Source organism: Danio aesculapii, chromosome 19 (assembly GCF_903798145.1).
Source record: "Danio aesculapii chromosome 19, fDanAes4.1, whole genome shotgun sequence".
In the NCBI taxonomy this organism is placed as follows: Eukaryota; Metazoa; Chordata; class Actinopteri; order Cypriniformes; family Danionidae; genus Danio; species Danio aesculapii.
The window spans coordinates 29,458,195-29,486,016 of record NC_079453.1 but is presented as its reverse complement, the minus strand read 5'-3'; the positions used below and the strand labels follow the sequence as shown (position 1 = coordinate 29,486,016).

General features: G+C 35.4%; 1 protein-coding gene across 2 annotated transcripts in view; it reads right to left on the bottom strand.

Annotated features, from left to right (window-relative positions):
* The window catches only part of lpcat1 (lysophosphatidylcholine acyltransferase 1), a 47,218-nt gene that overhangs the window by 5,226 nt on the left and 14,170 nt on the right, over positions 1 to 27,822 (bottom strand). For both annotated transcript variants that reach the window (XM_056480338.1, XM_056480337.1), the window contains 9 exons: positions 24,292 to 24,431; positions 20,232 to 20,446; positions 17,899 to 18,011; positions 17,693 to 17,753; positions 10,050 to 10,108; positions 6,432 to 6,466; positions 6,094 to 6,148; positions 5,660 to 5,742; positions 2,729 to 2,854 (listed from right to left, as the gene is read on the bottom strand). In XM_056480338.1, the coding sequence (XP_056336313.1) occupies positions 2,729 to 2,854; positions 5,660 to 5,742; positions 6,094 to 6,148; positions 6,432 to 6,466; positions 10,050 to 10,108; positions 17,693 to 17,753; positions 17,899 to 18,011; positions 20,232 to 20,446; positions 24,292 to 24,431 (887 nt within the window). The remainder of the gene's footprint in view (positions 1 to 2,728; positions 2,855 to 5,659; positions 5,743 to 6,093; positions 6,149 to 6,431; positions 6,467 to 10,049; positions 10,109 to 17,692; positions 17,754 to 17,898; positions 18,012 to 20,231; positions 20,447 to 24,291; positions 24,432 to 27,822) is intronic.

Below are 27,822 nucleotides of genomic sequence, written 5' to 3'. Positions count from 1 at the left end.
TCTACTGATGTAGAATTGATCAATCTGCATGTTAAGTTGTGATGTATGACATACTGTTTCAAGATCTAAACCTCTACGCATTTAAATTAAGTGCACTCTATATCAACAGCAATTTATAACCACCGTTTAGTCGAATGACACTTTAATGCATTATTTTAACAAAATCATGGTAGTAGTCTTTAGTCTTATTGCATCCCAGACACAAATATTTTAACCATTTATAGAAAATGAATCACTGTCTGATCATCTGGGATTAGGCATGGATTCAAACATTACATTCATGATTATCAACAGTATCACAGCACACTGGGAGCGTACATTAGCACCATTTGTTGTTCACTTTTGGCATCCAATAAAGCGATAGCAACAAGAAACTGAGAGGAATGACATCAGACTTAACAAGTGAATACTACCACATGCAGAGGTGAGCAGTGGATGAATGTGCTCGCTGGCTTCTGCCGGTATCAAATGTTCTTCATGTGATTAATTGCTGGAGCTTTAGATTACTTTAACTGGTATAATAAACCAAAGAAACCAAAATCTTTCATTTAATTTTTAGATATAATATTATTATTATTATTATTATTATTATTATTATTATTATTATTATTATTATTATTATATGTGCTTTAATCATTTTTATTATTGCATTTTTTTGCAATAATCCTTGTATGTTTTACTGATCCACATTGTGTCTGTAAAGTGCATTGAGATACTACTTTTAAAAGGCGCTATATAAAAGTTTATTATTATTATTATTATTATTATTAACACTTAGTACATTGCTGTATTGTATATATACACATGTTCATAATATATTAAATATTTTAATCTAATTCATTTACAAAGGGATGATAGAAACAGCAATATTATAGAGTATGTAAAAACAAATTAAAAAATATAAAATAAAAATGCATTAGTTATTAACGCCATTAAATAAAATGATTATGTAAATATGGCATTAACCAAGAAAGTAACATCACATAAGATAAATAAATGTTTTTTTTTTGTCATTACATTGACTTAAATAAAGTTCAAATAAACTGATGTTAACAATTGACACCTTAAAAAAAAGCCTATAAAAGTCTCAGCATTTTCAATATAGTAGGCAAGATTAATATGAAAATGTTTAATGTTTAAAAATGTATGGCATTAGAAGTCTTCAAGTAAATATAATCATTATCATACATTAAATTATTGAATATTGGCATGTGTCTTGATTGTAAAAAATGCTTGGTTCCACACAATAAATTTGTGTTGAGAAAACATGAAGGAATTAAGTTCACTTATTAGTTTTTAAACAATTTAAGAGAATTGAACATAAAACAAGTAAGTTGTCCTCCAAAATACTAAAGATTTGTGTTGATTCAGCTCAATTTAAATTAGTATGAACAAACTGCAAATGTAATCTTATGTAGAGCTGACTACATGACCGATTCAGCCAATGACCAATCTTATAACCTTGCGTCCCGAAGGCTTCCTAAATAGACTTCACTTTTATAACCCTAACTCAGCTGTTTAATATTAAACCTGAGCACTGATGAGAAAATTACAGATTAAACCTGGTTTAAAAGACCAACGCATTTGCTGGTCTGCTGGATTTACACACGAACCACCCAAAGTCCATGTCCATCCAGAGATCACCTGATACACATTGAACCAACAAAAGTCCAGTACTTTTTCATGTTGACAATCTCTCTCATCTAACAGACCAGCTTCTAGCAACCAAAGGAAAAACTTTCAACTGACTGTCTTCCTGTTATTTCTATACAGAATCTTGTCTGATTGGTCACTCCGCTCAGGAAATCTGATTGGTCATTCCATTCAGGACATCCTCATGATAACAGATAAAAAGAACTGCATCAGGAAACTTATTCTACTTTTATTGGATGAATAAAGTATTTTGCATACACAGAAGAAAAGAAAATATGTTAATTTAAAGGGTTGGTGTGTTTGTAAAATATAATTACAATTAAAATAACAGTTGCCTTCAACTATTCTCTAGTATTCAGTGTCACATGATCAAATTTCTTTTAGAATATGCTGAAGTGAAATTCATGAAACATTATCATCAAATGTGGAAATCATGGATGGAAATATAAAAGTGGAATTTACTAGACAAGTGGTCAAAAACTGTTGGAGAAATGAGTTCTGTGTGGATTTGGAGATTTTCATAATGCATCACTATTCTTAATTCTGTTTTTAAAGGCAGATGCTTTATAGACTGTCATACTCAGTTTGCATTAAATTCATTAAAAATCCGACTTAAAACTAAAATAATTATTATTAAACTTAGGAAAGGTGTAAATAAATCACAAGACTGTTCACAGTGAGCTGTTTACATTAATCTTATGACATAAAAGTCATATTACAAGCACAAGCGCTCTTCCTCGTGAGCAGCTTAGTGTATACGGTCAAACTAGTACCATGTGCTGGTAAAATCTAAGCTCAGAATCAATTCAAGAGAGAATAGCAATGCATTTAAAACAATATCTCAGAATCCTTGCAGGGTCAATTTCTCACCATAACTGTAGAATTTACTGTATAATGTGGAACAAATTTGCAAAGTGCACTGTTCTGAACCAGAAAGTCATCCAGCAGGTGGTGAGTGTCCCAATATGTACCATCTATCAAAGATGTTTACCAGAAATGGAACATTTGTTGAATAAAAAGTTACTTTAAAATGGAAGTGCATTCCCATTTCATGCAAATGCGACCATCTACTCACCCCAAAAGTCGCACCAGTCTGGCGAACTCAAGCAAGCAGGTGTGTTTGGGCAAACGCAATGGGCCTTTGGCCATAGCAAGCTGGCAGTCCTCAAAAGAGTAATCGATAATGGGCAACCCAAGTGCCCTATGGAGAAAACACAATATTTTTGGTTTACCAAGTACAAAACACCTTAATAATAAATGGCAAAACTGAAACAAATTATATGAATACACCTCAAAACCATTTTCTATGGATCTTTGCACATTTAATGCAAGAAAATGCAAGACTTTTTCATTCGTTATCTCATTTTAGTACATCATTAATAAATTGTAAGTAAAGTTTACTATTTGCGCACTTTTTACAAATTTTTTGGCCTCGTTATAGGTAAATTGTGCACACCTAATAGCCACAACCAGGTGCTATCTTCAGTACGCATCATATCTACGTTCCTTGTTAACAAAACAAAACCTTCTTTGCTGCTTCCTTTACAGTCCTGTATTGATGTGCTGATTGGTTACAGCTATCATCATAACATAACAAATTAGAAAGCTTAACACTATACTTCACAGTAACATGAAGTATAGTACACAGGCAGTAAGTACAACTAAATTGTACAAGATAGAAGTTCTAGAATTACCTAGAACAAGTGTATGAATTGCTTAAAACAAGGGAACGGATTAGTAAATTGTGCACACTATTTGGTTAATCAAGGTAACAAATTAAGAAATTGTGTGCACAAATTTACTTAAAGGCTTGAACTTGTAAATTGAGAGAGCAAATTAATAAATCACACCCACAATTTGTTTTCTTGCATGTCATGTCAGGGGTCCATTCTTCTTACGTGGATTACTCAATTAGCTGGTTTTGGTTATTGACGATTTGACACAATCCACGGTCGTTTAGTTCTTTAAAACTCATCTAAGAGTTGTTGTCATAGCAACAGTTCCTGTAGCTCAAACCTGATCAGATTAGGGGCCTCATGTACAAAGACTTGCGTTGAATTCATACTAAAACATTGCGTACGCACAAAGCTGTAAATATGGGTACGCAGTAAAAAAAATCAGATGTATGAAACACTGCGTACGTGAAATCCCACGCATTTTCTCTTTGTACATCCAAATTAACGTGAAACTGAGCGCACGTGCACGAATGCAAGACCCCTCCCTGCCTCCTCTCCATTATACATATGGTAATGACTCTACTTTGGCAAAACCAAATGAAAAAGAAATGGCAAAAGCAAGCAAAAAGATCAACTTTGAATAGAATTTGAATTGGAGGTGCTCCTTTCAGAGGTAGACCAGAGAAAACTAGGTTATTTGCAGGTTTGTCCTCCAGAATTAATAACAAAAGAAAAAAAATGGTCCGATGTAAAGGTGTAAAATTTTGTAGTGTCTATTTAAGCTAAGTGCAAATAGCACACCTCGTTGGAATGAGCTAGTGATTCCCACCCATCACCGTTTGATTGACAGAGACAACACAACTAAGAGCGGCAAACAGCAGCGTGAGTGGCGTAGCTCGTAAAGTGCATGGCAACATGTTTTGACACGATCGATGATGAACCCGGTTCGAATCCAGCATCAGATGAACTCATTCTTTTTTTTCCCCCACTACATATCAGATTTTGCCTACTCTTCATCACGAGGAAGACAAGTAGGAATCATTAATAAGTGCGTGTATTATGTTAAGCGCATTTGATCATCACATATTATTTGCACATTTATTGAATGGAAATGTTTCCGATGGCACCTTTATAGCGATGTGCGTGCAGTCAATCGCTCCGATTACACTGGGAAAACCGGCGATCGCTGCAAATTGAGCTTTAATGTTTGGCTGGTCAACTGGCATGGTATGGAAACCTTATATACCTGCTAGATATGCGGATGATCCGTCCCATACAGTTGGCATTGCACGGCTCAAAGATACTTTGTAGTGTGCAATTTAACATAATTGTCTCTAGGAGTCGCCAGTGGAAAAAACAAACACAATGAAGAAATGCACATATGCCAGACATGAAGTTGGCGTGGACCAACGCACACTCACGTTCATTTCATCGTTAGTAAATCTAAAAGCGAGCGTGAAATCTGGCGTACGCAAAGTTTTTGTGCGTACGCAGCGTTGATACATGAAGCCCCAGGTCTTTTCAAGCAAAGGTAATACTGAAAGTATGTACCGAATTCTGATATTTTCTTACATCAGTAGTTATATACATTTGGGAAAATAATAAAAGAGTAAAAAATAAAACTTATGCACTATTCGACTGTTTTTTAAAGTAATAATAATTTATGCCGTCATGCACATGTTGACAGCTAATATGATGCTGATTTGATGCCTTGCAAAAGTTACAGACACCTTTACTGAAATCATAATACTTTGATGCAAAATTAATTTAAACAGCCACTTTTACCTTACACTGATTCAGAAACATAAATAGGCCTAGGCTGCTACATAAAGAAAATCCGCTCAAATGTAAAACTAAATAAATAGCTAAATACTCTTGACATATGAAAGTGTAAAGCATGCGGCCCACAACAAAGGCAAAAAATTATTGCGTATCACATTTACCAAACCATTTACTATGCATTTTTTGTAATTTTGCTCACATGGATAATTGAATATTAATCAAAAGATGTCATTATGATGCTGTGCCGTCAGCCAATCAATGCATTGCAGATCATGATTCCGAGGATCGATTGATCGGTCCTTCACAACACACGCAGCGATCTCAGATCAGTTCATACAGACTTTTTAATCTGATTTTGATGAATGGTTTGAAGAACCAAATTAGCCAGAGATGAGTTATCAAGATTAAAAGATCCAGGATCTGTCAAATCATCTTAGATCATTTAAACGAGGTACAAAGAACGGACCCCTGGACTCTTTAGTTCTACCTGGCAAACAATAAAACCTGTCATCACAAAAACATGTTAGAGCTTTTCAACATCCACTCACTTGGCCATGATGCGTCTCACATTGCTTGCAAACAGGGCTGGATCTTTCTTCTCCTCTTCTGATGGGGTGTATGTAGGAAGATACTGAATAGACAGAATGGTTTAGTTATTTATTTTCATTTGTGCACATTTGCCAACCTAAGATGGGTTAAAAAAACAACAAAACAATACTACAAATATGTTTTTAGGTAACTGAATTAGAGCTGAAAAAAATATTGAAATATCAGATTTTTTTACAAATGTCAATAAAAATTATATTAAAAAATAAACTAAAATAGGCGACTTAAAGCTGGACTAAATAACTAAACATAAGGAAAAAATATGACCGGGAACAAGGCAAGGCTGCAGAAAATGTCAAAATAAAACAAAATACAGAAATTAGAATATTGTTTTAATACTACAATATTACATAAATTCTAAAGTAACAATTCTCACCTCTATTTCAACGAAGTTATGTAGCTGACACAATGTAAGCCACAAAATCTTAAACCTAAAGAAGATAAATTGATCATTTATAATTCAATTATGTAATATACAAACACACACAACCACTATCACACTATAACAAAATGTTGTTCCAAACCTGTACACATTTTCCCCTTTTTAAGTTCGACTTAAAAATAGAAGTGGGAACTGAAACTGTTTGATTTACATTGACCAACATATCTTAATTTGTGTCAAACAGGCCTGGATTGACATTATGGTAAGGAAACTGTATATGAGTTTTTATTTTTGAGTGTACTCTCTCTTTAAATGAACTAAAGAGAACTCACGCTCCAGGCCCTTGCCACGTCCATGAGATTGTATCCTGTCAGAGAAGTGAGAAGAGAAACAAGGAAATGAATGAGCTTAACATAGCAAACAATACATTTAGAGCTATAATAGCAGAATCCACCTTAACAACTGCACTGCCCTCTAAACCACTCAACCTTAACATTTCTCTTCTGACAGCATGACCTTGATATGTGACCTTAAAGGAGTCATTAACTATTCTGATTTCTACTGTTTTTATGGTAATAGGCTTTTTTGTCCTGTTTTGACTCCCTCATCAGAACAGCAAGTAAACACCCACACAGACTAACCATTTTGCATATTAACTTACATTTTTACATATCAAAAGCACAGCTGTGCGCTAACCAATGTAAACTTCTGCATTTGACACCCTACATCCTTTATAGAAGTGACATGATTTAGGCAAATGTGATGTGATTCAGTATATATACAGTTGAAGTCAGAATTATTAGCCCCTCTTTGAATTTTTTTCTTTTTTTAAATATTTCCCAAACGATGTTTAACAGAGCAAGGACATTTTCACAGTATGTCTGATAGTATTTTTTTGTCTGGAGAAAGTCTTATTTGTGTTTTTTTCGGCTAGAATAAAAGCAGTTTTTAATTTTTTAAAAACCATTTTAAGGTCAAAATTATTAGCCCCTTTAAGAAATATTTTATAGCAAACCATCATTAATGATATTGTCATCATTATTTTTATACAAACCATCATTATACAATAACTTGCCTAATTACCCTAGCCGGCCTTAACCTAGTTAAACCTTTAAATGTCACTTTAAGCTCACTTTAAGTGTCTTGAAAAAATATCTAGTAAAATATTATTTACTGTCATCATGGCAAAGATATAAGAAATCAGTTATTAGAAATGAGTTATTAAAACTATTACGTTTAGAAATGTGCTGAAGAAATCTCTTTTTTAAACAGAAATTGGGGAAAAAAATAAACAGGGCGGGCTAATAACTCTGACTTCAACTGTCTATATATATTTATCACAACCTACAACAAGACAAAGCATTAGTGAACATTATAAAACTCACACTCGTTTGCTGAGAAAGTACTGTCTGATTCAATATAGCCAACACAGAATCAACTTTTAGTGCAAGTCTTTCCTAATAACCAGTGTCACTGTAAATGATAATGAATCAATTTTAAAAAACTAAGTGGATAAAGGACAGTTCTTACTGATGCTATCTGGAACTTTACTAAAAATAAAAGTTATCCACCCTTTCTTAATGTTGAGATCAAAGGGAAGACAACCAAAGACTGCATGTTGTTGCACAGTGTCGCACAGATCTAGGGCTGCACATTATATCCTTTCAGCATCAATATTGCAAAGTGATCATTCGCAAGAGTTACATTGCAAGAGATGCAATGTTGAGTCTGGGTTATAATTTATCATTTGCATGTGTTTTTGAGGTCTGTGACTGTATTGCGATTTTAAAAGCATTCAGGCATTGCAAATTGTACCATTTGTAACTTAATAATGATTAATTTTATTGAATTGTTATTATTATTATTATTATTATTATTATTATTAAATTACTGTACCTGAATACTTTAGACTCGTGAAACGATAAAACACCGTTTATTTCAATTGTATCTTTTTCTTTATTTTATTTAATCGATACTTGTTTATTCGATTTTATGCAGACGCACTCCCCTCAGAACCGGACCCCAGATTTCATCTCTGTTTTTCGCAGACAATGTTGTTCTGTTGGCTTCATTGAACAGGGACCCTCAGCATTCACTGGGGTGGTTTGCTGCCGATTGTGATGCGGCTGGGATGAGAATCAGCACATCCAAGTCCGAGGCCATAGTGATCCACCAGAAAAGGTGGTTTGTCATCTCAAGGTTGGAGGAAAGTCCTTACCCCAGGTGGAGGAGTTCAAGTATCTTCGGGTTTTGTTCACGAGTGAGGGAAGGATGGAACGTGAGATTTACAAGCAGATTTTCTGTAGTGCCGTAGATGTACGCGTCTGTTGTGGTAAAGAAGCTAGGCCGAAAGGCAAAGCTCTTGATTTACTGGTCAATCTACAATCCTACTCTAACCTTAGTCATGAGCTTTGGGTCAAGACCGAAAGGACAAGATCTCGGATACAAGAGGCCGAAATGAGTTTCCTTCGCAGGGTGGCAGGGCGCACCCTTATAGATAGGGTGAGAAGCTCTGTCACCTGGGAGGAGCTTGAAGTAGAGCCGCTGCTCCTCCACATTGAGATACAGTAAGTCAGCTGAGGTGTCTCAGGCATCTGTTTCAGATGCCTCCTGGATGCCTACCTAGGGAGGTGTTCCATGCATGTCCCACCAGGAGGCCTCAGGGAAGACCCAGGACATGCTGGAGGAACTAGGTCTCTCGACTGGCCTGGGAACACATCGGGATCCCCAAGAGGAGCTGGAAAAAGTGTTTGGGGAGAGAAGTCTGGAGTTCTCTCCTGAGACTCCGGCTCCGGAAAAGCAGGTGAAAATGAATGAATGAATACACTTCCCTACAGGATCATCCCAATCTATCTAAAATTAATAATTATTTTTACTATATTTATACAAATATACTGTATTTACGATATAATATACCGTCATATAACAAGATATAATCATGAAATAACAAAATATCGCGATGTTAGATTTCCCAAAATCATGCAACCCTAGTTGGATCGTCTTTAGCATATGGTTTCTGCTTAGATCTGAGTTTGTCTCTCTTGCTATTCACCTACTATAGTGTGAATCAATGGGCGGAGCTAAATAGACAGTGAAGTAAAAATAGGAGCTGATCTTCTACTGTGGAGGCGGAGTTTAGCTGCACTATTATGAAATAAAAAGGCACAACTTGTCATTTTGGCAAAATGGTTTCAATACAAATTGTTTTTAGACTAACAACAAAGTTTCGAGTTCTGAAACAGGATGCTTTAAATTTGACCAAAGTCCCTTTAAGGTAAGTCATGTAACTCGCCAGCCATCTTTGAAATGCTTCTTGGGCAGTGTGTTTGGGCATTCTGTTTGAATGGGGAAACATCAAATTTTTCAAAACTGGTTGCCAAGCTTATGATTAAATTCCCTATTAGGAGTCACCAATAAAATTAAATAACTGCCTCTTTAGTTTCATTTCTAAATGTTCGAGTCATACAAAATCTGCAGAAACTGTCTGAGCCCCTCACTCAGAGAATCCTCAGTCTATAGTGATCGCTGATTGGCTGCTGTACTAGAAGGCGGACCTTCATTTGCCATTTTGAGTGTTACATATTTCCCTTTTCAAAACTTTAAGTAACATGTCTTGTGGATTCTATAGTCCTTGATTTGACCCATCTAAAAAAAAATCTAAAGCTTAAAAAAAAAATAATAATAATAATGAATTAATAATAGAGAAAACATGCCAAGATAAAAGCCAAGTTGTTCTGTAGTTTAAATGAAACTTGATTTCAGGGCTTGTATTATTTATGAGAAAAGACCAGACAGACAAAAAGAGAAAGCTATCAGTAGTCCACATAACGTTTAATTGGTCTGTTAAGTCTCCATTACTAGAAACACATAATCCACAGCTCCAGAAAGTAGTACGTAACTCTACATTGACACAAATGACACACCCTTGTTTGAGCGTAGTTGACTCTTACCAACTCATTAGGATACCGCAACACGACAGGCTGGACAGGAACGCCAGGGATGAATGCACCTGCGGGACAAAAGGATGGTAAATCAGTGGGAAAGGAAGAGAGAGAACGTGACCTCAATCCGGTTCAAAGGCTGGGTGTGCCATTAACACTATAGCCTGTCCCATTTACTGTTCTGAAACATGAGATGTGTGTGAGAGTATGGGTGTGAGCGCAAGTACCCAAATACTGACATCATCCCACTTCAGTGTTTTAATATTCATATATGACTGAAAGCCAACTACTTGCATTATTCAAGCTTTGAAAGGAGATACATTATATAAAGAAACTAAATATCATAGAGTTTATACAGATTTTTGTTTAAACCATGCTTTATGAGGATTTATACAATGTTCAGTGGTATTAGTAGAGTTAGAAAATATTTATACAGGCAAAGGAAAATTAATTCCAGTGGTTTGTGATGATATACTTAGGTCTGATGAAGTAAAACAATCAGTCTGTGTACTAAAGACTGTAGAATCAAGGTAATAGTGAGCTAATAATGTTCAGTTTCTTGCACAGACTAAGTATTTTGCTTCATAATCATCAAGAATTCAGTTAAAAAGTAACTCTTGTATAATTACCTACATCTTGGAAGGCCTGAGGATGTTTGAATATCTTTACGCTTAAATTGTTTTGTTTAGTTTTTTTTTTGTTGAAGCAGGCGACTTATTGTCAAATTTTGTCACAAACAAAATGTTACAACTTCTCATACTTGGCAGCATCACATTAAAAGGGGGTCCAGAGTGTATTTTTAAGGCTTGGTTGTGTTTATAAGATGCAAAGCAATGTGTGCTCATGCTTCATTTGTAGAAAATCACGATATTTTCATATATCTTACTTGAATCATATACTGCTACATGAAAACGACGGTCATATTTCCTAGTTCCTCCGAAGGCCCACCCTCAAGAGGTTCTGATTGGTCAGCTAACATAATGTGTTGTGATTGGCTGCTGTACGCAAATCAGCTCCATGTCACCAGGAAAAGCACAATATAAGCACATGCTTTTGCACTGTGCAAATACTGTCAGTCAGAGTAGCTGTTAGCCATGTCAGTATGAGCCTGAATCAGAAAATGACACCGAGGACATGGCTGAACTTCACGCCTGCTCTCTAAAATAAAATTTGACAAGTGTCTTTCATATATATTTGGACTATAAGCATGCGTAAGTAATATGAAACAGTCACGCATCTTTTGCAAGTGTGTTACTTGAGATGTGGAATGCACGGAAAGTGGCCGCATAGAGAGACACTGAAAGCGGACGTATAGAGACACGGCACGCGTTGCTGAAGATTGTGGCTGTTTACAGGAGTTTGATGGATAAAATATGAATTTGTAGCTAAATTGTTAACAGTGCCAAACAGCATTTCCCATTGATTACATCCTTGTTTACTTCCTTGCAACAACATACCACTAACGCTAGAAACTATGCATGTAATAGATCAATTTTAACAAGCAAAAACATTACAGGTTGTGGCTCACAATCCACAGCTTCTTCTATCATGGTTGGAGCTGCTCCTTCTTTGAGGAGCTTTAAGCCAAATCCAGCACTGAACTGGGAGAGATTCTGGAAGCTGTCCTTTGTCAAATGCTAGCTATATATATTTTTATCATTCTCTGTAACATAATTCAAATTAAATTATAAGCACTTTTCTCTTTGAGTCATGTCCTTCGGAAGTCTAAATATACTAACAGAAGAAGCTCAGTGGAAATTGCAGCATTTGGACGGCATTTTAGCTTTCTCTGCTATAACATTACAACACCTCTGGCCACGCCTCTTCACTGTGCAGGGTGTATGCGCATGACAAACATACGTAACCTGAATTGTTTGTAATCTCACTAGCCCAGATGTATTTTTTTTGTAGTCCCCAAACTTTGTTTGCTGTAGGCTTTGCTAAGCTAACTCTGTAAAAGCCATCGTCTCCTTTGCATTGAATTTTAAGCGTATTGCATTTAGAGATGTTGTTTAGGTTCACAGATCAACATTACACATCAACTAAAGTTTAAAATATGATATTGTAATGGACCCCCCCATTAAATTATTTTCAGTAATCACACAGTTTTGAATCAACATCCAGTGAATGGCAATTTTAAAGTTGAAGTAGAAATACATTTAAATTTGGGTTTTGTTGTCTTCCCATACACACACTTATTTTTTTAGTTATTTTGTTGACAGTTGTAAAGATCACACTGTGAATTTTTTGGCTTTCAGCTAATCATCTCATTTTGACTCAAAAGGAGCTCCTATTGTTCTCCTACAGATCAACTGTGATCTAGTTTCTCCACATTGAGCTTCAGATCCAGTCAGATCTCATCACTTCTGTAAAGGTGCAGAGGGACGAGAGATGCCCTTCAGCTTACAAACAGCTCCTTATTACATGCTGTTAATAGAAACAAACCAGCTCTCCACTGAGATTGAACTCACTCACCTTTGCCAAACTCAATGCAGCTCTTCAACAGAGGAGGTCAATCAAACCAAAACATACAAACAACAAACTACACTGCAAAAGTATCCACTCATTATTGCAAAAATCACTGAAACATCAATACGATTGATTAACATCTTAAATGAGATTAATTTTAGCATTCATACTCAATATAAGTTAATAGTAAATGTAGAATTCGCAAACCAAATCTAACCACAAAAAAACCACTATATTTACCCTCAATACGCACTCTTTTGTAGTTCATTAATCAATATAATGATGATGGAAGTATATGTTGTATAATTGTAATATAATGACATATGCTAACAACATAATAACATTACTGAACATGTTCGGAAAGCACCAGAACTTTCTACACACATTCACATCTGTTATTTGTGTTGGAAGGGCTGTCTGGCAGCACACAGTCCCAGCTGATGTTGTTTGGTACAGTGAGAGCTCCAGAATTAAAGGTTGTGGAGAGAAAAGTGAGATAGCCAGACGATAGCAAGCATGGGACAGAGAGAGGAGGGGTGAGGATTAGGGGAACAGAGCCAGTACAATGACTGACAGAGGACAGGGGGATTTGAGCAGAAAGACCATCAGAGCTAACAGCAGACACAGGAAGAGGAAGCCAAACATCCAGATCTCTCAGCGCTCTGAACCAAGATGAGCTGCAGATTAGCGAGGGTACAAACAGACACCAAACACCAAAGTGCACACATCGTACCCTGGCTGAAGAATCTCTAAAGGGGGTCATAACTATTTTTTGTTTATAAAAAATTGTTGTTAATAAAATATTATCTGACTTAAATGTATTGCTTTCTGACAAACAATTCCAAAACTGGTTTACTTGTGGTTTGAAATGTCGCTGCTGTTAGATCCAGTACTGTTCTTTTGTGTGAACTTGCCATTACACTCGGTCTCAACTACAAAATCATCTCCTGTCAAATGTGCCAAACGATCATATAATCTTCTTCACAATTAAATAAACCATCAACTTGCTAATGTCCTTCTGAATTCGTAGAGAAGCACAAAGATGGTTTAAATTCACTTTTATTTTTCAACCCTTGCTCATGGGAAATTCATGCTTTATCCTGCTTTACTTTTGGGAAACCACAAGCCCAGTCATTTTGTGGACATGTACAAAAAGGATGGTATTTGAAACGTACTACAAAACATACCCAAAATAATGCATTTCGGATTGGTAATTTGTAAAATGTAGATAGCGCCCACTAGTGGACTTGTCATCTGAAACATACAATAAAATGTACATGGAGCAACCTGATTATATGTCTTGCAAAAATTAATGCCGAGGCATGCATTTCCAATAAGCCTGGGCCAAATTATTATTATTATTATTATTTTTTTGTTTGTTTCTTTACTGCACATATTGCTTGAACTTTTGGATGCTGACGCAGACTTCTCAAAAAAATGTAACTACATGTCGCAACGATGCACAGCACAAGCTTGTTCAGCTTGGTAGCTGTGATGAGTGTGGGCAGTGCTCAGAGCCGCGAGCCTGACAGAGCAAGTGTTTACAAGTGTTGAGTCCTGTGAAGGAGCCCCAGATGGAACCTTTTGTTTTGTGTTTACCTTATGATTATTGTTGTTGCACAACCACCGATTCCCACCTCTGAATGAGTTTAGCTACTTGCACATCAAGGTAGCGTTCAGAAAAAACAAGTTGCCCACAAAGAAACTTGACACAGAGGAACATAAAAATCTCACTGCCAGATAGCGTTTCGGAAGTGTTATTGCAAAGCAACTAAAGCAGCACGCAGAAGTACAAATGCACAACTATGCGCATTTGTTTCAGCTAAAAATTGTAACTCTTGTATGATTTCTTAAATTTTAAAAGGCCTGAGGATCATTTAATATTTTTTCACTTAAAAATAAAGTGTTTTTTGTTGATTTATTTTGTGCAATCCTACTTTAACAAGTGTTAAAAACATCTCATACTTGGCAAGATATATAGTATTTAAGCAATAAGTGCATTGTAACAAATTACTAACTATAGTGTATGTTCATATTGGTTAAGGCCACATAATATATTGTGGGACTAAAAATAAAAATAAAACATGTATAATCATTCATGTTTATAAACAACAATGGGAAGTGTGACCGCTAAGAGGTCATTTCCAGTAAATGTTGTCAAATGCATCATTTACATGTATTTTGAAACTTATTTGCGAGCAGCAATTTACTGGTAAAAAGGTGGAATTTCATTGTGTGTTAAACTTGCATTATTGTATTTGACTAAGGCTGTTATAATAATTATACATTTATTTATATTTCTGTGCAAAGGGGGCTATTTATTACACACCCTCATGTTGAGACTATTGATTATCCTTGGAAAACAACCGACAATACTTCAAATGAACTCCGAGAGATTTCTGTCCCTCCACTGACAAACAATACCACTTAGATGAATCAGAAAGATAATGAGAAATCATTAGCTTTGTTGCCATCCAAAAATGCTAATTAACTTTATGCGCAAAACTGTATTATTGCATAAAAGACGTGCGAATAAAGAAGCATTTCCATCCAACGAGTCAAAGAGAACAAAATCATCAATTCCTGATTATCTGGCACCAAATATCAACAGTAAAAATGGAATTTGCTGTGGTAGGAGAAGCTGTGTGAATCTTTTCTTTATTTAATTAATTACTTGCGCCTCAGAAGACAATGCCAACACGCAATGAATGTGTGTTGGTGCTTGAAGGCATGAGACCAAATTACAGACGCTCTTGACCGTTCTGGAGGCAATTAACAATGTAATAACACTAATACTGAAACGGGTAAGGCGTTTTAGAATGACCAAAACAACATTTCATATGTTTTACAATTTGCTCAGCCTGCAGTTTGTGCAATTACACACATTTTTATCATCACATGATCTCTTATAACAAAAATCACATGACTTTTTTAATGCGCATTCTGGAATTTGTTTAGTAAAATGTGTTACCATCATAGTATTATGTGTAGTAGTATTATGCATTATGTGCATTTTCAAAGTTGATGCGCATCTTGGTGCTTGCATCAACCGACTTTTTATGCGCACATCCAAAATGCGCATAAAAATAGTTGGATGGAAACAGCTATTGAAATAGTCTATGTAACACCTGTGGTTCAAATAAAGCTTTATAAATTATTAGAAGACACAAGAACTATAATGATGTTACTATTACCTTTCTGGACTTATAAAAAGCTTTATTTACAGTGCATCCATGAAGTTTTCATAGCCCTTCACTTTTTCCACATCTTTTTTACGTTACATCCTTATTGAAAAAAATTGTATTTTCTACACACAATACCCCATAATGAAATGTGAAAAAAAGATTTTTTGAAATTGCTGCAAATTTATAAAAAAAAAAAAGAAACCTGAAAAAATAAAATAAAAAAATAAATTACATGCACTTAAGTATTCACAGCCTTTGCTCAATACTTTGTTGATGCACCTTTGGCAGCAATTACAGCCTCAAGTCTTTTTGAATATGATGCCACAAGCTTGGCACACCTGTCTTTGGGAATTTTTGCCCATTCCTCTTTGCAGTACCTCTTAAGCTCTATCAGGTTGGATGGGAAGCGACGGTGTACAGCCATTTGCAGATCTCTCCAGAGATGTTCAATAGGATTTAGGTCTGGGCTCTGGCTGGGCCACTCAAGAACATTCCCAGAGTTGTTGTGAAGCCACTCCAATGATATTTTGTCGGTGTGCTTTGGGTCATTGTCGGTTCAACATGAACCATAGCCCCAGTCTGAGGTCAAGAGTACTCTGAAGCAGGTTTTTACTCAGGTTGTCTCTTTACATTGCTGCATTCATCTTTCCCTCTATCCTGACTAGTCTTCCAGTTCCTGCTGCTGAAAAACATCCCCACAGCATGATGCTGCCACCACCATGCTTCACTGTAGGGATGGTATTAGCCTGGTGATGAACGGTGCCTGGTTATCTCCAAATGTAACGCCTGGCATTCACTCCTAAGAGTTCAATTTTAGTCTCATCAGACCAGAGAATTTTGTTTCTTATGATCTGAGAGTCCTTCAGATGCCTTTTGGCAAATTCCAGGAGGGCTGCTATTCCTTCTGGCCACCTGATTGGTGGATTACTACACAGATGGTTGTCCTTCTGTAAGGTTTTCCTCTCTCCACAGAAGAACGCTGCAGCTCAGACAGAGTGACCATCGGGTTATTGATCACCTCCCTGACTAAGGCCCTTCTCCCCCGATCACTCAGCTTAGATGGCCGGCCAGCTCTAGGAAGAGGCCTGGTGGTTCCAAACATCTTCCACTTATGGATGATGGAGGCCATTGTGCTCACTGGAACTTTCAGAGCAGCAAAAATTTTTCTGTAACCTTCCCCAGGCTTGTGCCTTGAGACAACCGGTCTCTGAGGTCTACAGACAATTCCTTTGTCTTCATGCTTGGTTTGTGCTTTGACATGCACTGTCAACCCTGGGACCTTTTATAGACAGGTGTATGCCTTTTCAAATCATGTCCAATCAACTAAATTTACCACAGGTGAACTCCAGTTAAGCTGCTGAAACATCTCAAGAATGATCAGTGGAAACAGAATGTACCTGAGCTCAATTTAGAGCTTCACAGCGAAGGCTGTCAATACTAATGTACATGTGATTTTTCAGGTTTTTTATTTTTAATGAATTTGCAACAGTTTCAAAAAATCTTTTTTTCACATCGTCATTATGGGGTATTGTGTGTAGAATTTTAAGGAAATAAATGAATTTAATCCATTTTGGAATAAAGCTGTAACATTAAAAAAGTGGAAAAAGTGAAGCGTTATGAATACTTTCCGCATGCACTGTATGTAAGCAGTCAATCAAGGAAAAAAAAAAAAAAAAAAAAGATTTCATTATAAATCTTATCAAATTGGCCAAATGAAAGACTTAGGGGTCCGGAACAACATTAGGATGACTAATTAAAGACAACATTTTCATTACTTGGTCAATCATACCTTCAAAAGTTATGAAAGTTCTATGCTTTAATGTTTGTATGTCAAAAAACACTATGGCATTTTGATACGACATGGCTTCTTTAACAATTCTTACAAAGAGACGCAGAAAACAAACTTCCACAAACATTCAGAAAAAATTCTGATCATGGCAAGTGTGTTTAGTCAGCAGATATTAGAGGCGGGTACAGACAGCGAGAGTGTACACATACCAGGTTTAAATGCGATGAGACAGGATCTATTGGTGCATGTGCCCTCCGGGAATATCATGATCTGAAAAAGCCACAGTCAGAGGGGAAATACCTCAGCGCTGCTCTCTAGTGCACTCACTCATACAAAGTGGAATAGAAATGTGCTCTGGTGCTTAAAATGAATGAAAGTGCATAATATTACAAGTCTATGTGTGTTTATTTAGTACCTGAGGCCATTCGCCATTAGAAGACGCTCTACGTTTGATCTCTTCGACGGTCTTCCTCCGAGAGTCCTGATCCGAGCGGGACACAAACACAGGTCGAATGAACTTGATAAGAGCTGAAAATGGAGAAAGAGGAACGGGAGATAAGAAAGGCTGAAAAGGAGAGTTTAATCTTTTGTTAGCTAAATCCAATGCTAAATGCCGAGTATAAATAGAGATTTTTTCAGTAATAAACATTGATAAATAGGGCCACTGCACAAATAAAATGCAAATCGATTTCCTTCACATTCAAATTATAAACAAATATCCTCATGATTCAGTTCAGAAACACAAAGAGAGAGAGAAAAACTCTTAGCAGATTATAAATGGTAGTCATGATAAAGTGAGGGGTCAAAAATTGGGGGTCAATAATAATTAGACTAAACACAATAATTATTATTAGTTATATTATTATATGTTAGGATTTTTGTTCAGGAAAGACATGTTAAATTGATAAAGTGACAGTAAAAAAAATATATACATATATTTTTGCAACAACAAAAAAAAATCTATAAATAAAATACACACATTGGCCACTTTATTAGGTACACCTTCCTAGCACCGGTTAGGACTCATTTATGCACCTAGAACTGCCTAAATTCTTCGTGGTATAGATTCAACAAGGTACTGGAAATATTCCAGAGATTTTGGTCTATACTGACATGACAGCATTACGCAGTTGCTGCAGATTTGTTGGCTGCACATCCATGATGCGAATCTCCCATTCTACCACAACCAAAAGGTGCTCTATTGGATTGAGTTATAGTGACTGTGGAGCCCATTGGAGTACAGTCAACTCATTGTCATGTTTAAGAACCAGTCTGAGATGATTCGCGTTTTATGACATGGCGCGTTCTCCTGCTGGAAGTAGCCACCAGAAAATAGGTACACTGTCATCATTAAGGGACTGACGTGGTCAGCAAAAACACTCAGGTAGGCTGTGGCGTTGACACGATGCTCAATTGGTACTAATGAGTCAAAAGTGTGCCAAGAAATATCCCCCACACCATTACACCACCACCAGCAGCCTGAACCATTGATACAAGGCAGGATGGATCCATGCTTTCATGATGTTGTTGCCAAATTCTGACCCTACCCTCTGAATGTTGCAGCAGAAATCGAGACTCAGATCAGACGTTTTTCTAATCTTCTATTGTTCAATTTTGGTGAGCCTGTGCAAATTGTAGCCTCAGTTTCCTGTTCTTAGCTGACTGGAGTGGCACCCGGTGTGGTCATTTGCTGCTGTAGCCCATCCGCCTTAAGGTTGGATGTGTTGTGCATTCAGAGATGCTCTTCTGCATACCTTGGTTGTACCAAGAGGTTATTTGAGTTCTCTTGCATTTCTATCAGCTCAAACCAGTCTGGCCAATCTCCTCTGACCTCTAGCATCAACAAGGGAAATGTCGACAGAACTGCTATTCACTGGATATTTTCTCTTTTTTGGACCATTCTCTGTAAATCCTAGAGATGGTTTGCGTGGAAATCCCAGAAGATCAGCAGTTTTTTTTTTAAATACTCAGACCAGCCCATCTGGCACCAACAACCATGCCACATTCAAAGTCCTTTTAATCACCTTTCTTCCCTATTCTGATGCTCGATTAGAACATGCCTAAATGCAGTGAGTTGCTGCCATGTTATTGGCTGATTAAAATTTTGTGTTAACGGGCAGTTGGACAGGTGTACCTAATAAAGTGGCCGGTGTGTGTACATGCATTTAATTGTTAATTTCATTTCAATAAAAGAAAAAAAGAATAAATATTAATTGAAATAAAATACAAGCAAGCACACACACATACATACATACAAATTGTTTCCAAAATAATTACTGCTCTTTCAACATTTCTATTCATTAAAGAATCCTAGACAGAAACATGTTCACAGAAATATTAAGCACAAGTTCTTTCAACAATAATAAGAAGAAATGTTTTAGCATGAAATCCTCAAAACAGAATGATCTATGAAGAATCACATATTTCATATTCCATTCACATATACACATATTTTTCACATATACACATATTTTAACATTTTAGAAGAGAATGATGGCTTCTTAAAAAACAGCTTTGCCATCACATGAATGATTAATTTATTTTTAATTAAAGAAATTGTGAGGTTAAAATATTGTGAGTCTAATAAAAACTTTTTTTAAAAAGTACTTTTAAAATAAAATACACTTTCGTCTGATTGAAAGTCCTTAACATAAAGGAGGGCATTACTCAACCACATTTTATTTAATCAGATGGAAAGAAGAATATTTCTATGTTTGCATATTTCCATTTATACAATACAAAACTCACTTCCCCAGACTGGAATGTCTTTACTCTCTGCCTTCATCACTATAGAGGCCATGGTCATGGTGACAGGGATGGCATCAAAGTAGGAAGAGTGAGGTGCCATTGTGAGGATGGGTGCTTCACTGGGCAGAGCCGGCCGACCTTTCACACGGACCCAATGAAACCCTCCGGAAAACCACATGGCTCTCATGATAGCCTTCAGGGCCAGATCCACCAGCCTGAAGAGGGAGAAATAGACATGAAGAAATTCCTGGAGGGCCGCAGTTCTGGACAGTTTTGCTCCAACCCTAGTCAAACACAGCTGATCCAACTAATCAAGGTGTTCAAGACTATTATGGACTATGAAGCAGGTGTGAGTTGGAGGTGGTTGGAGCTAAACTCTGCAGAGCTGCGGCCCTCCAGGAATTGAGTCTGAGACCACTGCTCTGTCAATGAAATTGCTTTTACATCAAATTGAATGTGGTCCATATCATTTAGCATTTGAAGTGAACATGAAACTTCACTGCAAACTACTGACTACCCAACATACACAGTAGCGAAATACATAGCTTTATGACCTGTGCCTCACTGGTGTTGTCAATCACAATTAATCAAGCATGCCTGTTCAAACTTTCACTTCAAATAAAGACAAAAAACATGTCCACTGCACACCTAACAAGAACAAACTTGTGCACAATGGGGAATAGAAAGACAAACACGCAGTAAGAGAATAGGAAAAGCAAAGTTATCATGCAGTAGGGAAATGGAATTGATGTGAATGGAGTAGGGTGCATGTGTGTGTGTCACATACGTCAGACAGCACTTTTTTATTTTTTTTTTATTTTAGCAAAGTAGCAAGATTCAGCTAGAAGATTCAGCTCAAAATAGTAGATTCAGTTTAGATTAGAATAGTAGATTATAATTTAATACATTTAATAATATATTAATAATACATTAATAATAAAAAATATAGGTTAGGTCAGTATCCTCAGCATTAAATACATGTTCTGTAAGGAAAACAATTAACCATTATGGTAAATAGAATTAAAGGTCAAATTTCTAAATAAATAGCAGGGCTCGCAAAATTTCTAAATTCCTGGTAGCTGTTAGGGCAGGCACTCTTCAGTTTTTTGTAGATCGAATATAAACTTAAGTAGCCCAGTTAGAAAATACATTATTTATATATTTATATATATATATATATATATATATATATATATATATATATATATATATATATATATATATATATATATATATATATATATATATATATATATGAATGGCATTTGTTATAGGCAATATATGTTTTTTTTAAATAAAAGATTAATAATACAATTTTATTTAAGTTTTTATTTAATAACTTTTTTTAAATAACCAAAAAATAAATAAAATGTTAAGTGAACATTGTTTCAGGTTATTGTTTTCAGCTATAAAAGACATTCTAATATGTTATAGAGTAACATCTGAAAAAAGAATACTTTGTTGAAGTCCTTATTTGTAGCTGGCATGTAAGGTAACGGAATGAATCAGGATGTTCGGTTTATGCTGCTGCTACAGACACATTAAAGTAATTTAAATATTAAACATATTTATATTACATTTAAAAGCTTTATTACGAATAAAGGTTATTCCTGTATCTTATGTCATTGCGATCTCTGAGTGATGAATGTTTGTGTGCTTCAGTGCCACGCATTCAGTACAGAAAAAGCGATTAAACTGACAGAAACTTTATGTTACGTTATTTGGGAGGTAATATTGTGGCTTTTCTCCTTTATCAACAACAAGCGGATTTATTGCTGCCATATCAGCAGCACAGCACATACATAATTATCCATTTTATGAGAGAATGTAAAAGCAATGAAATATTTTCCACTGGCTCGCTGAGCAGCGTGTAGATAAATTTTGGTAGCCAGACTATAAAAAAAAAAAGAAAAAAAAAAAAGCCCTGGGATGTCTGGCTAGCGGATTTTGCGAGCCCTGAATAGTAAACATTTTTTAATTGAGGATTGTTGGTTTATTGGATTGTTGGTGATTGTGTGGGTGTTGCCCAGATCGGGTAGCTATACATGAACGAAGGAAAATTAAGACCTGTTAAAAATAATAATAATTAAGACCTACGACACAATATTTCAGTAGATTTAAGAGTTTATAATGGCTAAAATTCTGTTTTTGAGATTTAAGACATTTTAAGACTTTAAGAGCCCATGGACACACAGTCTATGACAATTTTCTTGTACATGCCATAAAACACTCTTCAAATAAAGAAAAAAGAAACATTCGCAAATTGATTCCAGCATTTTAATGATAGCACGATGCATGAAGAGCATGCCAAGTGTCCAAACCCATATGCAGACGTTAACCTTTCTTGTCCTTTCACATTCAAATTAGGAATATGGTTCAGTTTTGTATGATTTAATTCATGGTAGGATTAAATAAAATCTAAAGGTGTCAAAAACTATGATAATCAACTTTGGTAATAAAACCAGCACTCCGAACTGTTATACAAGTATAAATATAAGCCTTTAGGTTGGCAAGTTTGTCCAAACAACTAATAATATACCACATCAAAGATTCTTTTTGTTGATGAAATTTAACCACTTTAAATGTACACAGTTATTTTTAAGACTTCATTCATTTGTTGACTGTCTCCTGTCCATTTCTTTTGTTTCTTCCTCATAGTCCACAAAGAACAAAAACTGTCTGAAGGCATTGTTAATGTGCTCAAAGCTTAAGCATTTCCCTGTGAAGCCATGCATCTTATAATGAACAGCAGGTGTTGAGAATGGCATATAAATTGAATTATTATTTTCAGTGGACGCACCATTAGTCACATTTAAGGTCAGTTAGACCTTTGTTCCTGAAGCAATACGGTTATGTAAAAATGTAAATAATTTTTAAATCATTAAATGTGCTGTTTGAGTGTTGGTATAATTGCGTTGTTTGCTAAATATTTGTGTAATTCATTGCTCCAGCTGGGATAAACTATTTTTTTAAATAAAAATGTCTAAATCACAATAAACACATTCAGGACTTTAACATCATGCTTCTTTAGCTCTGTGTATCAGGCTTGGATATGCATTTAAGTAATACATGAGTCATAATGAGGTGGTCTCAGCCCATTTAAAAGGTTGAGTTGAGGTAAAAAAGCATTTTCAACCAATGAAACAATGGAAAACGTGTTCAATAAATGCTGTGGTGTATTTTATAATACGTAATATAATAATATTACAAGTGACCACACTGGTAATTGCAAAATATAACTAAAGTATCTCTTCATCCGAGTAAATGTTCTTCATGAATTGCCTAGACAATTGGTTTTCATTATTTTCTATTATCACATGACTGGATTACTTAATTCTGGTATGTCAATCATATAAAGAGAGATTATCACAACTTAAATCGATGTTTTGTGTCTAGATTTTTTTGTTTTGTTTTTATTTGACAAGTAGTCGTCTAATAAGTGTGATAATGTACATCAAGCCAGTTGTTTTTGCAGAATAAAACCCTTCAGTCTTATACAACAATCCTCCGCTTCCTGTCAGGCTGCTGATAAACCTGTCAGGTTTTATTTTGCGAGAACAACCAGGTAAACGCACGTGATCCCTCACATGATAAATGCCTGTCAATTGTGTACTTCAATTTGTTGCCTAATTGCGATATTGTAACAAAACATTCTACAGGTCAAAAAACACCCTAAAACTAAGAAAGTTTTAAGAAATAAAATATAACATTAAAATAAATAACTTAAAATGACCCTGATGTGAACTGTAGAGGGTGCGTCATTTAATAGCAGACCATAAAAAAATAAATAAAAGTATGAATGCAATCTGGATGTACAACTTTTGTCATCCGTTTACATCATTTTCTGAGAGACTGCTTTGTCATTAAATTTTGTTTTATATAAACTTTGTTATATATATGCTCGTCATTGTAGTTAATGTTTCTTTAAATCTCTTATTCAAAAATTAAAGATTTGCTGCTACAAATGACATATTGAATGGATCTGTTTTAGTGGACAAATATCATCATGCAAGGGCAGTGTAATGATTATTAAATCTAAAATTGCTGATCAATTACTCACCATCTCCACCAAGACAGGGGCTCAACTGCATTTTCAGAACGGCCAACAGTGGCCACGAATGCAAAGGGCCAGGCCAACAACATCATGAATGCAGCAAAGAGCAGACGAACAGGGAAAAGCGTCACAGTCATCACAGCTATCTAAAAACAGAAAAACAAAGAGTGTTAGAGGTAACCAGAGGTTAAAATGCCAAATATTTTTCACATGAATCCAGAATTTGCTTGTATGGCTTTCAAACAATATTTTGGGACTGAAGAAAACAGTGTAAGAGGCACTGATGGAAACAGACAGGAGAAAAGTCATATAAAATGCAGTGCGACAACATTACATTTTGCTATGCTGCATACTTAAAGACAGGCCAGGGGAACATTTACACTCGCCATGTTTCCATCCACCTATTTTTATGTGCATTTTGGATATGCGCATTAAAAAAAAATGGTTGATGGAAACGCCATGATGTGTATTAGTTTTGAAAATGCGCATAAAAACATGCGCATAACGGAGTAGGATAAACTTTATCCAATAGGAAAAGATGATTTTGTAATAAGAGGTCATGTGATGATAAAAATGTGTGTGAATGGACAAACCAGCAGGCTGAGCACATTGAAAAACATCAGAAATGTTGTCTTGGTCATTCTAAAATGCTGTAACCATTTCAGTATTAGTGTATTTATATTATTATTTGCGTCTAGAATAGTCAAGAGCATCTGTGTGCTCCGTGTCTCATGCCTTCAAAAGCCACCATGCATTCATTGCATGTCGGCATTTGTCTTCTGAGGCGTAATTAACTTATTAAATAAAGAAAAGATTCACGCAGCTTCTCCTACCATTGTAAATTCCATTTTTACTCTCGATATTTAGCACCAGTTATTATGGATGTGACGATTTTGTTCTCTTCAACTCATTGGATGTAAACACTTGTTTATTCGCATGTCTTTTATGCAATATTCCTGCTTTGTGCATACATTTTATGATGGAAACATAGCTGAGACTAGTCAGTCCTATTTAATTAATTGAAAGACTGATGGCTGGTGTTTGAAATGCTTAAACAAAATCGAGATTTGTATGTTTGAGAGATTGAAATCTGACTATAAAGAATGACTAACCCTGAGGCTTCTTTTACCAAACACATGTGGGTCAAAAGACAAATTCGGGTTTTAATCATTTAACAAATTTAGCTTTGAACTGTGTAAAATAATAAGTAAAAATCAGTAGATATCAGAATATAAATGTTGTTCTAAGTTTGGTTAAAAGTATCTGTAATGCTGAATGACGGCGCAGCATTATTTCACATTTATTTGATGTGTTTTTTCCTTTACAAAAGTTTAGACATTGTAATGGACACCCTACTGGCATTTAATATCGTATGCTTACTAGATTTATAAAATAACTTCTGTAAGTTTAATTTGACACAGACACCAAAACAGGCTCTCATTTGGGCAATGTATAAACGGATTTAATCATGAACATGATTCTACAATAAACGCGCCACATAACATGAATAGAAAATAAAAGACTTTTATGAATTATATGAGACACTTTGTCATGACGTTCAAAACGTCCTTTTTACAACTTAAATACAATTTTCTATCTCCGACTAAATCAGAAGAAATTTTCACTGTAATGCTAACATTTTTGTAAATACATTAAATAAAAATATGTGAGTGATGTAGATGTAGAGCGCCGTTGGCGGGGGCTCGGTGGAGCCTTTATATCTCATATTTTATATGAGGAGTCTGTGACACTATCTCATTTGCGGGCACTGAGCTTTTGGGATGTCTGCAATGATTTTCTTTGATGATTTGATTGGATTGTTATTTTTCACATATACCCACAAAATCATTAATCTTTTCAGTCATATTTGTTTTGGTTGTCAAGTACTCCCACATACGTGCATCAGGCCAACATTTTTACAAACACATAGCTGGTTTTATTGTTTTCTTTAAAACATACTTAATGGAATGTTTTGACATTCAAATTTTGGTAGGTTTCCTGCAAGGGTTGGGTTTAATGGTAGAGTAAGGCAATTTAATCAGCAGTTTTTACATTATAAAATACATTATGCCTATATATGCAGAGTCCTCCAATACCACATACAAATGTGTGTGTGTTGGGGCTGCACACTTATGACAAAACTCAAAATGTTAATTATTCCATTTAAACTGTAATAGCAATTATTATATTATATACATAACAATAGTAATAAAAAACTATTTTTTTCTCATTGCCACAAATGTCAGCCTTATATCAGTTTAGTTTCTTGAAATAAAAAAGGAAAAATATGGATGTTCCACTTTAATAAGGTGTCAAGGGTGAGAAAACGTAATATTTTAGAAAATTGTATTATGACTGAAGAAAGTAGATGGAAATAACAAGGACAAACAATCTTAATGTTTAATTAATTTATTCCTCTATAAGGAAATATGATAAAGCCAACAAAAGAGCAAGTCTGAGCTTTGTACAGTGCATTTGAAAATAAATAATATATTTCTATTTAATAGAAATATAACCAAACCAAAAGTTACAGGGGGGAAAGGAACTAGAGTGGCACCAAAGCAAAAATTTAACAAAACCAACAGCCACATACAGTAGAAAACAAGATCCCCTCTAAACTTACTAAAGAAAATAAAAATGTGAAAAAGAAACTGAAATCTTCAGCGTATTTGACACCAATAAAGTGCACTCCCTGAAATAATAATAAACAAAAATACAAAAAGTAGCGCTCACCCTTACCTAATGTTTCTGAACACTCTACGGGCAAATATCTACCAAGAATATGCATAAAACTGAATAATATAATCAAATATAACACTGGATAGTGTGTGTGTGTACAGAGGTTTTATAAATAGCACATAGTACCATTGGTCAATTAACTTTACAATGATTCTACACTTTTAAAATGAGGCCAGTTGGTTCTGCACAGTTCAAAATAACAGGAAATTTAATTATGCAGTGCAAAAATTTGTTACATATGGTGAGTGATTTGTGACATTACTACTGTATATAGAAGAGAAGAAAGCCATTATCTCAGAGTATAAGAACATCACATGGCATGCTTCTATAGGCAACTCAGAGAAGCAAGATCACATTAGAGTGACGTAAGAAAGAGCAGAAAATGAAGAATTGTCAATGATTTTAGATACCTAATTTTTCTCTCGAGAAGCAGAAGTGCACTCATCTGATATAGATTTGAAAGCATTATAGTGCAACAGTTTTCTTCTTCTAAACATGTGATTAATTCAAACTCCATTCATTGCATTTTAAACATTTCAGTTTAATCAGATTTTACTTCTGTTTAGCAGATATTTCTCAATTGTACACTAGTCTACTGATGTGGTTAACCACGTGAAGAGAACGATCAGGTCTGCATCAGCGTTTCGCTAATGACCCCATGACCACAAATATCTCAAGTTGCCATCAAGGGTTTACATCTACAGACCTCAGCAGCTCACACTGCTAAACTGAAGGTTGTGCTTAAACTCTTGCGTTCTGTTGAAATTCACATACAATAGTAAATGGGTAAAAATAGCT